At 44.4% G+C, this 16,823-nt stretch overlaps 5 protein-coding genes across 5 annotated transcripts; 2 read left to right on the top strand and 3 right to left on the bottom strand.

The window, feature by feature from the left end:
- Positions 1–5,919: 5,919 nt before the first annotated feature.
- IAQ61_007731 (uncharacterized protein) lies at positions 5,920–6,793 on the bottom strand (the record flags this gene model as incomplete). Its single annotated transcript, XM_066097707.1, has 2 exons — positions 5,920–6,245; positions 6,784–6,793. The coding sequence occupies 2 exons, from the start codon at positions 6,791–6,793 to the stop codon at positions 5,920–5,922; spliced, it is 336 nt and encodes a 111-aa protein (XP_065952204.1).
- Positions 6,794–7,568: 775 nt separating this feature from the next.
- On the top strand, positions 7,569–8,378 carry IAQ61_007730 (uncharacterized protein; the record flags this gene model as incomplete). Its single annotated transcript, XM_066097706.1, has 3 exons — positions 7,569–7,774; positions 7,840–8,246; positions 8,299–8,378. 3 exons carry the CDS (start codon positions 7,569–7,571, stop codon positions 8,376–8,378), a joined length of 693 nt encoding a protein of 230 aa, XP_065952203.1.
- A 750-nt stretch (positions 8,379–9,128) lies between these two features.
- IAQ61_007729 (uncharacterized protein) lies at positions 9,129–11,386 on the top strand (the record flags this gene model as incomplete). Its single annotated transcript, XM_066097705.1, has 2 exons — positions 9,129–10,270; positions 11,359–11,386. The coding sequence occupies 2 exons, from the start codon at positions 9,129–9,131 to the stop codon at positions 11,384–11,386; spliced, it is 1,170 nt and encodes a 389-aa protein (XP_065952202.1).
- A 1,723-nt stretch (positions 11,387–13,109) lies between these two features.
- Positions 13,110–14,026, bottom strand: IAQ61_007728 (uncharacterized protein; the record flags this gene model as incomplete). The annotated part of the gene is made up of 3 exons (XM_066097704.1): positions 13,110–13,182; positions 13,239–13,475; positions 13,533–14,026. The coding sequence occupies 3 exons, from the start codon at positions 14,024–14,026 to the stop codon at positions 13,110–13,112; spliced, it is 804 nt and encodes a 267-aa protein (XP_065952201.1).
- Positions 14,027–14,255: 229 nt separating this feature from the next.
- Positions 14,256–15,323, bottom strand: IAQ61_007727 (uncharacterized protein; the record flags this gene model as incomplete). The annotated part of the gene is made up of 1 exon (XM_003842083.2): positions 14,256–15,323. The coding sequence occupies one exon, from the start codon at positions 15,321–15,323 to the stop codon at positions 14,256–14,258; it is 1,068 nt and encodes a 355-aa protein (XP_003842131.2).
- Positions 15,324–16,823: the final 1,500 nt, after the last annotated feature.

The following is a 16,823-nucleotide window of genomic DNA, read 5'->3' as shown; positions in this document are numbered from 1 at the left end:
AAGTAGGGAGCAAAACTTAAATATATTTAAAACGTGTTAATAATAAGTTAGTAAATTATAGAATAGGCTTAACTATATATTAGCTATTAGAACTATAGCCTAATATCTACTACTAGGAAAAAATATTATTTTAGTTAGGTACTACTAGAGGTAGACTCTATATATCTATAAGGTCTTCTAACTAGGGAGATATTAAATCTTTCTAGTAGTCCTGCTTTATATTCTATAGTTAAGCTATAGTTAAGCTAGATAAAGAAGTGTAGTAGGTATATTATAACCTATTCTTAATATATTCCTAATATATTCTAGGTATTAATTATCTATAAGGGCAAGGATCTCTATTTAAAATCCTATATAAAGTTACCTTCTAAGTAATTATACTAATAGATATAGTAGTAATACCTTTTTTTACTATTATTTCTTTTAGTATATATATATATACCTCCTCCTCCCTTAACACTATCTAATAGTAATATTAAGGAAGTAGTAAAGGTATTGTAGCCTATGCTTACTCTATAGCTTATATAATATAAGTTATTTATAACCTGTTATAAATGTATTCCTAACTTATTATAGCCTAGTTCCTAAACTTAACCTAGCTTTAAACCTATCTCTAACTTAAAGGTTTCTATTCTATTAAAGAAATATATATTAGCTTTATAAATAAAGATAAAATCTTGCGTATTATAAAGTGTAAAAAGCTTCTATAGTTCCTATTTAAGAGTAGCCTTAGAGGAGTATACTATAAGTAGAGGATAAAGTATTAGGATCCTAAAACTATACGTAGTGTAAGAGAATAGGTTTAGAATATATTACTAATATATTACTATAGGTGTATATACAGCAAATCTTTATATTAAGCTTAGGTAACTTAATTATTTACCTTTTTAAAGAGTAGGCATTAATTCTATTAGATTAAGACATGTTCTAGATAGATATATTATATAAGAGGTTATATAGGGCATAGGTAGAGATTCTAATAGTAATCTTCTACCTATAGGAAAAGAAGCGTACGTATTAAGAATAGGTTTATAACACGTTTCTAACATGTTATAGTTATTATACTTAGCTAAATTATTATAAATAAGGATATAACTAAGATATATTAAGTTACTATTACTAACTTCTTTTAGAAGTGTAAAGTACTTATAAAAAGATAAGTGTTATAGAGGTATATTTACTTATAGGGATTCTATAGGACTACTATTAATATATGCAATAAGTAGATAATAGGTAAGTTTTATAGTGCACTATAACCTGTTTGTAACGTGTTTCTAACTTATTTCTAGGACTTAGGCGCTATCTCTAGTTAATTAATCCCTATAAGTGTAACTAGTGCTAGCAACTTTAATCTTATATAAGATTTTATTAAGTATATCTATAAAGAAGTATTTATAAAGTATATAAAAGAGAGCTAGATAATACTACCTCTTTATATCTAAGTAAATTACTATAGGCATTAATAGTAGAGGAATACTTTTAGCTTACTAACCTCCTCTTACGTAAGTAAATATATTCTAAACCTATTCTAAATGTGTTCCTAACTTATTCTTATATAATTAGAATACAAACCCTCTAAAGATACCTAAAACTAGGCAATCTATAAGAAAAACCTAGTAATTACTACTAGGATTATATAATACTATAGTAAAATATTAAAAGAGGTATAGGAAAAACTAGAATCTTATTTAAATATAGCTAAGCAAGCAGGCTAGAAAGGATATAAAACTAGTAAGTATATAAGTATTCTTAAGGCTACTTAGAAGTAAGTTTATAACCTATTCTTAACCTATTAGAATTATATAAGTAATATTATATAGTGTACACTAGATAGATCTATAGGATATAAAAGAGTTTAAAGCCTAGAGTAAGTTTAGAATATACTATAACTATAGAACTCCTAATAGGCTTAAGCAAAGGTACCTTAAAAAGCTTTAGAGGGAAGAAAGTAAGTCTTATACTAGCGTTATGCATATTTACTAATTAAAATATATTTAGAATATATTTAGAACGTGTCCTATAATAATAATAATACTCTAGATAATAATAAAGCAAGTCTTGCTATATCTAACTTAACTAGATATATCTTAGTCCTAATAAGAAATAAAAGAGCACGCTTAAAAGCCTAAAGCTAGAGGGCAAGTAGTAGAGTAGTATTAGAAAGAAGTTTACTAGCCCCTTTTCTATCTTCTCTACTACTAGGCTCTTCTCCTTTACTAATAGTAACCTAAAGGTATGCTTTATAAAACATGTTTATAACATATTCCTAACTTATTATTAGTCTATAACTATAAACTTTATAATAAAAGGCTCTTCTTAGTAATTAGGCTCTAAAGGAGAGAAAAGAAAAGCTAGAGGTAGATAAGGAAGAACTTATATAGAAAAAGGCACTATTTAAATTATAAAAGGTATAGTTTAAACTTAAGAAAGAGATAGCTACTTTTTATATAAGGTAGGGTTAGTCTATAAATATAGTAACTAGTTCCTAACTAGTTTTTAATATATTCTAGTCTATTATATAATATTCTAGTCTATTATATAAGTATATATAAGTAGATAAATATATATTCTTTCTTCTTCTCTTTCTTCTTCTTTCTTCTTACACTCTATAAGAACTTTTTATATTTAAGAGTTTAATACTATTTTACTATCTATCTTTCCTAATATTATTAGATATAACTAGTTAATATAGTCTATAAAGATCTTTTAAAGTTAGTATATAATAGAATATATTAGGAATATATTATAAACTTATTCTAATACTAAGTAGGATTTATACTAGTGATATATTAAGCTTAAGTTACTTCTATCTAATACTAGGGTATTCTCTCCTATAATATCCTACCTAAATAATAGGTGTATAGTATTTCCTAGTAAGCTTTTCTACTAGGCTATTTAGGCTAGATTAGGGGTATAGGAACTTTATAGAGTATATATATATATAAGTTAGAATATATTTATAATATATTAATAACTATTTTAGCGTTGCTTCTCTAATAGAGGTAATCTTATCTACTACCTTAAGAGGTATTATCCTAAGGTTTAAATAGCCCTAGTAAACTATAGTAGAACTATAATATAAGGTATTATAGAAGTAAGGATCTTCTATAGGAGCTTAATAGTAAATACTTAAGAATATATTCTAAATATATTAATAATATATTCTCTACTAGTAGAGTAGACTATATTAAGTGCCTCCTCTAAGGTTTAAGAACCCTCTAAGATAGCTAGTCTATAATAAGAAGTAGTAGCTAGAGTAGAGGCTAAAGAGGAAGCAGAGAGTAAAGAAGAGGAGTAAATAGTTGCTCCCCTTTACACTATAAATAATATTTAGTAAAAGTAGTAAAAAGAAGATATAAGTCTAGTCTCTTAAAATATATTTAGAATATATTAATAATATATTATAGCTAGATACCTATAAATACTAGATTCTTCTTTAATCTAAGGGACTACTAGAGCTTTATAATACCTATAAAAGTAAAAAAAAAAAGTTATATACTATTAAAGGACCCTATAAAAGTAAATAGTACTTTATTTTTAGTAGATAGAAAAAAAAAGAGAAGAGTAGAGAGTTTATTTTAGTAATTACTACTACCCCTTTAGGTTATATACTATTATATATTATTTATTAGAACCTATTCTTAATATATTCTTAACGTGTTCCTACTTATTACTATTATTATCTCCCTCCCCCTCTCTAGTATCTTCTCTATCCTCCCTATCCTCCCTAGGCTCTATAAAAGCATACTACAAGTAGAACTAGGTAGTATTCTAGTAGGAATTAGCAAGGTCTATACTAGTATTAAAGTAATAGTCTTAAAATATATTAGGAATAGGTTAATAATATATTATAAATAACTTACTATAGCTAGGATAATTATAAGCATAGATAGTATAAGGAACCTAATAACCTTAAATCCTTAGTAGGGTAGATATAGTAATAAAGTTAAGCTATAATAAGTTAGTAATATATTTTTAATAGGTTCTTATAGGCTATACCTTATTACTATTATAGCTAGTATAAGTCTTCTTCTAAATTATATTTAAGAGGGTATTAGTATTTATAGGGGGGCCTATAGTAGCTACTAGCTAGGCTTAGAGAACTTCTATAAAATATATTAGTAATAAGTTTTAAATATATTCTAAATAACTTATAGTAAGGAGTATTCTAGTAATTATATATAACCTTTATATAGAAGTTTATATATATTAGTATAATAAGTTAAGAATAGGTTAATAATATATTTACTCTTTACCTTATAGACCTTTATTATAGAAGGCTAGCTAGTCTTCTTAACCTTACTAACCTTATAGTAGGCTATATTAAGCCTATAATCTTTTTTAGTATAGGTATATAAAGTGCCCCTAGTACCTAGAATAGCCTAAGAATATTAGAACCTATTTAGAATACGTTTAGAACCTATTCTTACTCTATATAAGGTGCCCTTATTATTAATCTTAGTATAGTAGTAGCGCTCTCTACTCTTTATCTTAACTGCCCTATTAGGGCTAACTATAGGCTATACCCTAATATTATCTAGGATATAGCTAAGGGCAAGGTATTATTAATAGTGCTTCTATAACCTATTAAGAATATATTCTAAATATATTTTAATCTACTTATATAGGATATAAGGGATATATTAGTAATAAGTATAGTAGTAGTAGCTTATAGTATTACTAGTATAGAATATATTTAGAATAGGTTTAGAATATATTATAAAATCTTATAGTATAATATTTAGTTAACCTTACTTAGCTAGCTAGTAGAGCTTGGCACAGCCTAACCCTATGCTAAATACAAGTTCACGCAGCGCTAATTCCATGGTTATATGAACTGCGCCCTCGGTAGGTCTTGCATGCAAAGGAGATTAAGCGACCTGGCTTTTCGGTATTACATGGTATTACATGGCTTGGCCATTCATCACCGTCAGCATCTTTGGCTGCCGACTACGTACTATAGTACCTAGGTTACTGGGATGGGTTGACGAGCCTTGTGGCTAGGCATGTGTGTCGCTTCGCTGGATTGGGAAATTGATTTCGCGAACGACCTCCCTCTGCAGTCTCCTGCCTTGGTGATGGCTGTACCGTGTGCAATGGACGGGCCACTTGGACGCGTGGATGCTGACAGGAGGGCAACTCTCTCTTGGGCATAGGGAATGTGCAGCTAATAACTGGCTTTCTACTACTGAGGCACGTCGGCCAAGGTAACAGGTACACTGAATAAACAGCGCAGAGTCTGCTTACGTTACCGGTACCTAACCGGCCTCGGTCTTTGCCATTGTCGCTTTACTCTCACATCGCGTTGCGCCTAGCTATTGTTCACTAGCGGCTAGCCTGGATCAATTCCAACTCCACTCACTACCATGAGCACCAGGAACACCAATCCTTTTCCCTCATCGTACTAGCTGTTGCGAAATCTCTCAAACTCCAGATAGCAACACCACACGCATAGATCCAAAATAATCACCCTCTCCCACACAACATCAAGGAAAGAAAAATCATCACACCCACATCTCCCCATCCACGTCTCCCCATTCACATCTCCCCCCCAAACTCAACACCACCCCAACACCATCCCACCATGTTGACGATACTATCCCCAAAATCCAAAGTCCCATCCAACCTACCTACCACAATACCAGGCTCGAAACAATGCTTACCCTATATGCAATGAACAGCTTTTTTATACAATTCCCCCCTCCTTCTCCTTCATGCGTAAACTCTACCCTTCTAATTTCAGTAGCCATACAATCTCCTCAGCCTCGTCTCTTAACCAAAAAAACAGAAAAGAAAGGAAGATCTCGCGATAACAGCTACTAACGCAACAAATTTAACAACTCTCCAAGCCAGAAAAGCCAGCCATAAACACCACCAATGAAGACAGATTCGGAAATTGGATTTGGGATATCTTCCTTTCTACGTCTCAATCTCAGCGTCAATTTCAGCGTCAATTTCAGCGTCAATTTCAGCCTCAATCTCTCCCTCCTCGGTATTCTCCTCATATTCTTCACTTCCCAACTTCTCCTCGCCCTCTTCCACCATACACTCCATGCGTACACATACCCCCTCTTCCCCCTCCTCTGCATCTTCTCCATCGCACTCCCCACTTCCCCTGCAAACTCCCGGCACCGGAATCTTCTTCCACACATATTCACTGGACTCTGCTGTCTTGAAGGTGGGATTTTTGTGGTCGGGGCGTGGTGGGCCGTGTATGTTGGGCTGAGGGGGATTTCGACTTTGGCCTTGACTTTGTGTGCAGGTATAGGTCTCAAGGGGCCTGTGGGTCGTGTGCTGGGAGGGATGCGCGCGGCGTGTGGGGGGGGAACGGTGGTTGATGTGGTTGTGCCGATGGGGGGGATGCAGTGTGTTGTTATGTAGGGGGGTGGGAGTGGTGGGAGTTGAACATGGAAGTTGGACGCTGGACGCTGGACGCTGGACGCTGGACGCTGGACGCTGGACGCTGGACGCTGGACGCTGGACGCTGGACGCTGGACGCTGGACGCTGGACGCTGGACGCTGGACGTTCCTCACTCGTCGCAGGAGCGTAGAGTACTGTAGGTTATCCCCATCCCATAGCTATCGGATTGAAGTGCTAACTCACAGGTCAGCTGAACGTCGCACGCTATGCTTCTATGCTATGATCTCTTCACATCTCTTGACATCATTATCAGTCGCTGGGCTTTGCATCGAGGCGTAAGAGCTTCTGGCCCTGGGGCTGGCATTTCTGAAGCCGATAGTGTGCTTTGGAGGGTGGAGCCTGGTTTGCTGCGAACCCTCTACCGAACTGCATCCGTGCCTTGTGATGGCTATGGGGCCGAGATGGAATCGGGGGATCTGTTCGATAGATCGCTACTTACTACGTAGGTGCAACTTTGTTATTTGGCTTTTGATTTCATGTGGGGGTACGGATACGTGAGGTCTTCTTGTCACTGTGAAACACTTCCTCGACACTGTCCAATGTGATTCAGGACCCGATAGCCCGCATAACATGCATAATCACACTATATGGTACCGTGGGGTTCCATCACAATCCAATGTTGTCGTCTACAGCTAAGCACGCGCTACCGTACCGTACCGTACCGTACCGTACCGGTACTCGTTGCCATTCCCAGAGACGTCAACAACGCTAACCATGATGGGTCCATCTACTCAACCAGACATCCGCGTTGCCTACCTCTGTCAGCTCCTCAGCCTCGTCCGCCAAACTGCCTTTCGTGCCTCTCACTGTACTTTGCCCAACTGCAAACTGAGTCTCATCAACCAGGTGCATCAACATGTCCACGACAGTCCGCACCACTCTTATCAAGGCTGGTGAGAAGACGAAAAAGTGCCTACGGTCGGTAGTTTGGCAAACCTGCAAGTGCGTCCTCTGGGTTGTATGCGCGCCTTGCATATGTTGTGCACTTTTGTTATTGCCGCGTGGTCGAAGCACTCGCCAGAATCATGGTGAACCATATGAGCCACCAGTACCTCAGTTGCCTGCCCCTCGTCGACGCACTCTCTCGATACCTTCGTCTACACTTCAGGATGAGCAGAACCTCTTGGAACAGCCCCAATCCGCCTTCATGAATAAGCTTCCACTGGAGATTCGGCGAATGATCTACGCCCACGCCCTTGGAAATACCAAAATTCATGTAGCAACCCGTGATGGCGCACTCTTGGTCCACGGATGTTTCTCTCGCAAGACGTGTCGGGGTGCGAATTTCGCATATAAAGGTGTTCAGAAGCGTGTTGGCTTTGCGCTGCCCTTGTTGAGGACTTGCCGACTCATGTAAGCTGCTTGTTGGAGCACAGTGTAAATACACAGTCTGTCCAGGGATCGACTAACCAGCCCAGCTACTCCGAGGCCATCGAATACCTGTACACTTCCAATACCATCGCCTTGTCAAATTGCGGTCGACAGAACCCAACCATTGACTATCTCTCCTACTTCATACTACCGCATCGCTACGCACAGATCCGCAGGATGCACATCTACTGGGACATTGACAGCCCACCCTACTACTTTCTCATCCCCAGAGATATGCGACTGGACTCCGAGTCCTCTCCCTGGATCACATCCTGGCGCGCCATCACCAAACTCAAAGGTCTGCGACAATTTCACGTCATACTGGCCGCCCCTTCCAGTCCCAATTTCTTCGTTCATAATCCTCACTATTGGAAGATGTTTGGACGGCCGCTCTTGGAGTCCATTCCTAGGATCGAGGCAAAGCTCTTTGTCATCACGCTTCCGAGTCATACGTGTGAGAGGAGGGCAAGGATGAAGAATCCTCAATGCAAGTTACGATTGCCCAGTCATCGTCGCAAAACAGGGTGATAATTTGACGTGTTTCGGTCTCGAAGAACGGCCATGTGAGACCATGACGACAGATTGAGGTTTTTGAGGTCCGAGTCGTCAAAAGCCAGTCTTGACGAGAAACATATCATGGGACTTTCCTCGTCGCATACGGTAGGTTGTCTGCAGGCCGTTTCCCATGACGCTGGTCCGATAAACTCATCTCTACCCCACGCCATCGCGTAGTCGGCATCGAAGATTGGTCAATCAGTCGTTGGAAATTCAGATAGCAGAAAACAAACCGCAATCAATTGATCGAAAAAAAAAATAAGCCATGCATTAAGGGAAGAAAGCGGGCAAGCCATTCCATCATGACGTTGGAGAAGGATGTCCCTACACATGCTTAAGCTCTTCTCGGCCAGCCCAACCCATGGATCCGTGCCGTTCATCTTGAGCTCGCAAATCCTATCCCACCACCATTCATCAACGTGACCCAGGAGCCCGGACCTTGGCGACTTGGCAATCTAACGTTCTCCGATCTGGGTCCCCGCAATCATCGCGTTCGACATCAGCCTCCATGTAGGTTGAGGAGGTTGGGACATGGGTAGCTTTCTCCAAGTGCTGGAGCTAGGTACGGAGCTCATCAGCCAGCTTGAGAAAAATGGCGCCGGATGGATGCACGCACACGGTGTGACCGAGGCTTGCAGCATGGTCCAGCGATTTGCTTACAGGTTACCCGGGCGATAGATAAGAAGACGTTGGTCCGGTGAATTGATCGTCCTGCAGGAACTGTCCCGGTGCCTTTCCCACGTCACCAGAAGTCGTTGGCGCTCCCTGCCAATTCTTCACGATGCGCTCATTTCTTGCTGCCTCGGTCATTGTTGGCATCGCATCCTCTGCTGCCGTGCCCAGCCCTGCTCAGGGACTGAAAAGTCACGGCCATGGACACAAGAAATTCAATGTCCAGGTCGGCGTGCGACCGTACTATTTGGTCGACAACATGGACGATAGTCCATTGAAAGAAAAGTTGGAGAGCTGTTCCGAGCAAGAGTTCAAAACATCCGACTTCGTCTTTGCCCACCGCGGCGCGCCTCTCCAATTCCCCGAACACACGCTCCAAAGCTACAAAGCCGCGCACCGTCAAGGCGCCGGTGTCATCGAATGCGACGTAGCCTTTACCAGCGACAAGCAATTGGTGTGCCGACACGCTCAATGCGACCTCCACACCACGACCAACATCCTCAACACCACCTTGGCCTCGAAATGCACCACGCCATTCACACCCTACAGCAATGGCACTGCTGCCACGGCAAAGTGCTGCACCTCTGACATCACCCTTGCTGAATTCGAAACCCTATGCGGCAAAATGGATGCCTTCAACCCCAATGCCACCACCGTGACCGAGTACATGGACGGCACGCCCTACTTCCGCACCGACCTCTACGCCCAAGGCTGTCCCAAACTCATGACCGTCGATACCTACATCCCCCTCGTCGACAGCTGGAACCTCAAATTCACCCCCGAGCTCAAAACCCCCGAGGTCCCCATGCCCTTCAACGGCTACACCCAAGCCCAATACGCACAGGACCTCGTCGACAAATTCCGCCACTACAACATCGACCCCTCCCGCGTCTGGCTCCAGTCCTTCCTCCCAGCCGACATCTTCTACTGGATCGACCACGAACCTGCCTTTGGCGCCCAGGCCGTCTACCTCGACGACCGCGTCGACACCCCCGCCGGCTACGCAAACGCCACCGCCAGCATCCCCGCCCTCGCCGCCCGCGGCGTCAAAATTATGGCCCCGGCCATGTTCGCACTCACCAAGGTCGACGGCGCCGGCGCCATTGTGCCATCGGAATACGCGCTCGCGTGCCAGAAGGCTGGGCTCGAGATGGTGGCTTGGAGCTTTGAGCGTAGTGGCTGGTTGCAGATTCAGGGCGGGGGTTATTACTTCCAGTATGTGGCTAATGTGACGGCTAAGGATGGGGATATGTATGAGGTGCTTGATGTGTTGGCCAAGGATGTGGGTATCAAGGGCATGTTTACTGATTGGCCGGCTACGGTGACGTATTATGCGAATTGTTTTGGGTTGTGAGGGGCTGAGTGGTTTTGGGATGGTGGAGGGGGGGTGGGTGAAGAGGGAGAAGTTTATGGAGTCGAATCGAATTGAAAAAGGGTGGACAGATGTAAATACCAAGACCTCCTACTGCATCACATCACCCACTTCTTCCTCGTCGACATCACACACTCTGTACCCTTTTCCCATCCCTCTCCCCCCTCCCCCCTATCCCTCCCAATCCCCCGGCCTCCTCAAAACCACCCCACTCCCACCCATATCCCACCCAACCCCACACCGCTCATACGGCAACACCACAACCGCCCACCCCCTCCTCTTCCTCCTCCCCCCATCCAACCCCCTCATCCCCTCCACCAACAACTCCTCAACCCCCAACCACCCCTCCTCCCACACCCGCCCGGGACTCGCATCCCGCAGCACAACGAGCAGTTTGCGCAGCCGCTGCATAGCGGCTAGGATGCGCCACCCGCGCTCCCAATTTGCGGTGTCTTCGGCGTAGGCGAGGGGGGCGGTTGGGGTGCGGCGGAGATAGGGGAGGGCGCGGAGGGACCAGCGGATGTGGAGGGTGTGGAGGTTGGGGAGGGTGTGTGGGAGGGTGGGGAGGTGGAGGAGGTGGGTTGGGTGGAGGAGGGAGAGGGTTGGAGTGGAGTGGAGGGTTGGGGGGTGTTCGGTTGTGCTGGGTGGGGTTAGTTGGTTGTTGGTTGTTGATTTTTTCGGAGGGGGGGAGGCAAAGAGAGAGAGAGAGAGAGAGAGAGACGTACATTCTCCGACAAACCAACAACAAATTAAACGCCGCGGGATCCAATCTCTCACATTTCCTTCCCCCGACCAAGACCCGACACGTACACTCCCTCCCCTCCCTCCTTCCCTGCTCTTCCCCTCCCACACCCTGCCCCCTCCTATCCTCACAGATGAAATGCCCAAATCTCTTTCGCGGCCCAAACGTCAAATGCACAGTCGGAGCTCCAACAACGTACTCGTACACCATCCGCCTCAGCTCCAGCGGCAATTTTGCAAACAACGGGCTCTGAGCTTGGGCATGTGTGGGGGTGGGAGCGCGGGCGGTGGGCTTGGAGGGAAGACGGAGGGTTGGTTTTCGAGGGCGAGGGGTGTGATGGGTGGGTTTGGATGTAGAGGAAGAAGAGGCATCGGTCGTGGCATCATGGGCGCGTACAAAGCACGAAACGCGAGATGTTTGTTTTTGATTATTTTTTGTCAATTGAGAGGGCGAGCGAGGTTGGTTTGTGGACCGAGGAGAGATATCGGTGGGTGTCCAATGAACACCGGGTAACAGTGAAAGGAAACGGGAGCGTTTGCGCGATGCCATGCTTTCTTCTCCTGCGGTAGTCTTCTGCTTTTCACAATTTGAAATTGCGTGCACACAGGCTCCGGGAAATCGGTTTCATATATCTCAGATGTCAAAGATGCCAGGCGCGCACAGCATCGGCACTGAATTGAAACCGAAAGTCGTAGAATGCTCGTTCGTCGTAAGGTAGGTATTCCTCAAATGTGAAAGAATCGCTAGAAAACCAGACAAGGCGAGGCGGAGCGCGTCTTTCTTGTATGATGAAATGCCGCGGGGAAGGGGGACACGCCGTTGCTTGTTTGGAACAAGCTCGTCTGGGGTGGGAACGTGGGGTGCTGTGGCGCAGGTGAGGAATGAACCGCGGGGAATGTGCGGGGTCTAATCCGTGTCTGTACCTGCATCGATGCCCAAACCCTGTGATTTGCCGGCAGGCTAAGGTAAAGTGAATTGGAGACGATGGTATCTAAAGCTGATACATCCACTTATAACACGGTCACTTCCACAGCTATAAGTACACGCACAACCCCGTCCCCAACCTCGGTGCACACAATGCTTCCATCTTCAGAACCCTGTGTTATTTTCTAACCCCATCTCGCAAATTTTCGCTCTGTACAGTTTAGTCGTCATGGCTAGACTTCCTCGCAAGCCTTGTTCATGGCCGAGAGCTATCGTACTCTGGATGATGCGGGAAATAATCCACGGTGTACTTGTTTCTTTATGTCTTCCTCGCTGATTTTCGCTCGTTGGGGGTTAGTGGGTTGAGAAGGGGTGGGGGCCATTAGTATGGTGATGGATCCTTGTATGGCGAAGTTGATCATGTATGAATGGCTTGGGAGTATTCTTGGGTTTGTGCGGATGCTGTAAGAGCGTCACAAGGGCCGAGTAGGTAATGGCTCCGGTACATAATTTCTCTGCTACCTTGTGGGAGGGGTAGCTGCAGCGCGATACTAGTGATCTTTTGGAAACCACGGCGAGAAGATAGCATGTATGTTCAGCTGTTGGGAAGGATTATCATCAGGGATACTTTGAATTTACGTTCTTGGTTCATATGCTCGCCTTCAGCGATGGAGAAATTGTTGAATAATCACATGATGCACGCCACTCCTGAATTTTGCTGTACAGGTAATTCTGAATTCTAAACAAGGCCTTCTATGATGTGAACGCTCTATGCGAAGTCACCCTTTGCCAAGGACAAACTCACGAACAGGCTCTCCATCTCTAACTCAGCGGGCCTCGATCTATGCCCTGGGCAAAAATAAATATACATCTCAACTCTATACAGTCTCTCTGTCAATGGATTCTTCGCCTCTGAGTCCGCTCATACATGCCCCTTCGGCTCTCACTACGTACCTTCTCTTGATATTCCTCATCAACGCCAACTTGATTTCATGGATATGCTCATGATGCCACCATCATGTGTCTGATCCTGCTCCATCAACGTCCTGCAATTAATCGGCCACCTCTTCCTCAGCCTCCGGCGGGACAAATCCCCGTACCACATCCCCATACCAATCAGCAGTCCTAAGAGTATTGCAAACAAAAGCGTGTCTGCCAACATGATAATCGCAAGAACCCACGATGGGATGATGCGGCTCCAAGCGAAAATCGTAAAGCTCTCAAGGAACAACTTCCATGGGAAACGGTTGGTTGTGAATGGATCAGGAAGCGCTTTGAAGTATACCGACGAGACCAAAAGTGCGTAGGTGATGTCTGGGATAATGCGAGCAGTGGGTGAAAGCATTGCCAGTGTGGTGTCGAATCGGCTGAAGATTATGTACCACAGCTGGTACTCGACGAAATCGCCCACGTAGTGGCTAATCAAACTGTAAGCAAACACCATAATGATGATCGTGGGAGACACTGTAAAATACATGTAGGTCCACCACAGCCGTATGGCACTCAAGATATCCAATATACTTTCAAATAGGTCACAGAGCTGCCGTCTAACACCGTTTCGAAACCGTCGCCCGCTGGCATTGATTCCGAGATCTGCGAAATTGCCGAGCTCGCCAGGGGGCAACAAAATGATGTGAAATGGCCAGGGATAACCATGTCGGTCGTCGTCATCGTCAAATTCCCGGAAGAGGAAGGCCAGCCAGCGTGGAATCGGGGTCTTGACTTCGCGGAAACAAAATGGGCAGTGAGATTGACCGCGGTCGAGAATATTGTAGTAGCATGAACTGCCGATTATATGGTTGCATTGAGATTGTTTAAGGGGAATGCAAGGGTCTTCCGGATCGGAGACGTCGTCGAGATTGTTGTAAGAACGCCAGCACACCGGACATTCTGATTCCTCGGGCAGCTCAGTGTCAAGCGGAACGGCTCGTCCAAGGAAAGTGGAAAGCTTGTGAAATGAGGGTCGCATGGTGATCGTGTTGTTTCAAGAGTATTACCAGTTGAGTTGTGTGCTGAGAAGAGAAAGGGGAGGTGGTAAAGTCTATGTAATAAGACGTAGTGGTGAGGGAGAGTGTCAGTGGGTGTGTCCTCAGCCATTGTGCACCTGTGTAATCACTGCTCCTTATACTTCTACCTGAAGTCAGCTGGTTAAGCGGTCACAAAACGGGTTGTTTGACAACAGTGCAGGCGCCTGAAATTCACACGCTGCTTCCTTTCACCTTGGCCAGATACCACGGCTTTGCGATCTTGGCAATCTCAACCTTCAAGTCGTTCCTCTCGAGCTTGTGCTTTCGAATATATACCTTCTCTTCAGTCAAGATATCCTCATGTACCCACTTGACATAATCATCGAGTGTTGACATATTCCGTTCCCTATCCGTTTCTCGTAGGAAATCCCAGCCTTGCTCCAGTCGTTGCACAGAGCACCAAACACGAGCAACATACGCTGTAGCATCGCGCCTTTCCCCTGCGATATCAAAAGTCCAAGTCTTCTTCGGTGGCTGTGCTAACTTAGGTTTGAATGCCCCACCCTTGGTCTTGAACCACAGCGTAGGATTGGGGTTGTACTCGGCAGATGTAGGCTTCCAAACGATACCTTCTCCTTTACCTTTAATACCGAATGTCTCAGCAAATGGGCAGGTACAAGCCACTTCCTCGGCCATGGACTCGACTTCGAGAAGAGTACGTTGTGTGTCGTTAGGGTATAATGTTGCGGTATAGAAGCCAGCGCGAGCAACGTTATAGATGTCGTGAAGCGGTAAGCTGATGCTGCCATAATCTTGATCTCGTTGCCATTTGCCGTTGATATTGACGGAAATCACGACGAAGCGTCTGGAGAGCTGCGATATGGCCACACCCTTCTCAATCTTTTCTCCAATCCACTCGCCTGCTACGATAACTGGGAAATTTTCGTCAAAAAAGTCACCTGGATTGATCTGTAGCCAATGTGTCTTGTACATATCGCGAAGCTGCAAAAGAGCTTTTGTCTTTGTTGACATCGTTGCGGCAAAACCATAATTATCTTTCAGAGCTGACAAGCGTGTCACATTTCGCGATTGAAACACGATTTCGTCATTGCTATAGATTAGGATATCTGCATGTGTACCATGAAGTTTTACAGTTCCTGTGATTGGTATCGGTTCGCGATGATCATCCGTCTCTTCGTGTTCTAGGTCGCCTTTGAGATGTTGTAATGCTTCGATGACGTCGCTGATGTGATTGGAGATTTTTGGGTAGAGCGTGGTGCCCCCGACCGCTGTAGCCATCGTAGTATTCGAAGAGGGGGGGATGATCGAAGTCTTTTCACTACAGTGTTGCTTTTAAGGCTGTTTGCAAGCTTCTGGATGTTGGAGGTGGGGTGCGTCATGGCCAAGGGAAGGAGACATGTAGGTGGACTCAATCTTCGAAGGTTGTCTTGCACTCCCGAATTATAGCCTTACCACCAATCAACTAACTTAACTCGTATACAGGTGGCTGGACTTGTGCTTGAAGATGTGTATTTAGTGACTCTTAAGCTGGATTATGCTTGACAAGTTCCAGAGCTATTGCTTACCGCAAACATCTTCGGTCAGCACAGTACTGGTAATTGCCAACCATGTCCTCAGCAGCTTCGTGACCAATGTGTTGAGACACATGTTTCGAAGCCAACTGCGCGCAATTAATGGGATTTCAGTACACCACCAGGTACAAAATCTGCCGTCATCTTGCTGCACACGCAACTGTCGCCGACTGTCCAACACAACACAACCACCGCACATACACAGTCAGCCCCATCAACCCTACCAAGACATCATCTACCACCAAACCCACTCAATGATAACAAAGCCAAAAACGTAAACCCCATTACAACGCACAAGAACAACCACATGTAATTCCAATAGCAACCCATGAGGCTCTTCCACCCCCACCACAGTAGCTCCCCCTCCCCTCTCTCGGCTAACTAAGCGCGGCCAAACGCCCAAACACGCCTTTCACGTGCCCATCCACTCATCATCTCCACGCTGATTCGTCCTGACCTCCAACTCCGCGCAGCCTCTAACTACCACAGTAAATTCTCCGCTCCGCTCCGCTCGTCCCCAAAAAGGCAAATCCACACTGGAGGTAAGAGAACCGCAGCAGGATCAACAAGCGTGAAACAAGAAAAAACCACATACTGTGCCTCCAACCCATACTGTATCCCTCCGCATCCCTAAAGCTCTGCTCTTCGCATGTAGCTGATGCGAAAAGTACTGGTGGTGATTTGGTTGGTGGTCGGCGCGAGGCTCCGCCCTGCGTTCGGACCGAATGCCTTGGTTAGTAAGTCTGTAGGGCGTGCGGTGGGGAGTGGGTACACTACCTACCTAGAGGTATTTCAGTCAGAGTTGGTATGTGTGGTCACTTCAGATAATGCAGGGGGGATTTATGGTCATGGCGGTGAAATGGGGGTGTAAGCTGGAAGGAAAGTCGGTGCGAGTATGTCGGTAGGTAGGCGTGGAGGGTGTTAGTATGTAGCCATAGGATGAGGTTGTATTTGTCAATTCGATTTTTTCAATCGTTTTGAAAGGCAAAAGCGACTTCGCTGAATAGTTACTGGTGGTGATGTGGTGTAGCTGGTGTAGCTGGGTGTGCGTTCAAATCGTCAGTGTTAGATTTCGAATGTGTGCCTGATCATTCTCCATTCTCAAAACCAGTAAATCGTGAAAACAATGGCTGAAAGACAAACAAACCACAAAACAACCTAAGGTGTATAGGGTTTTCGGAAAAAGTGACCGTCATTGCGACTCACC

This window comes from Plenodomus lingam (assembly GCF_022343315.1).
Source record: "Plenodomus lingam strain CAN1 chromosome Unknown contig_3, whole genome shotgun sequence".
Taxonomy (NCBI): Eukaryota; Fungi; Ascomycota; class Dothideomycetes; order Pleosporales; family Leptosphaeriaceae; genus Plenodomus; species Plenodomus lingam.
Note: the sequence above shows the minus strand (reverse complement) of the source record. Positions and strands in the feature narration are given on the sequence as shown.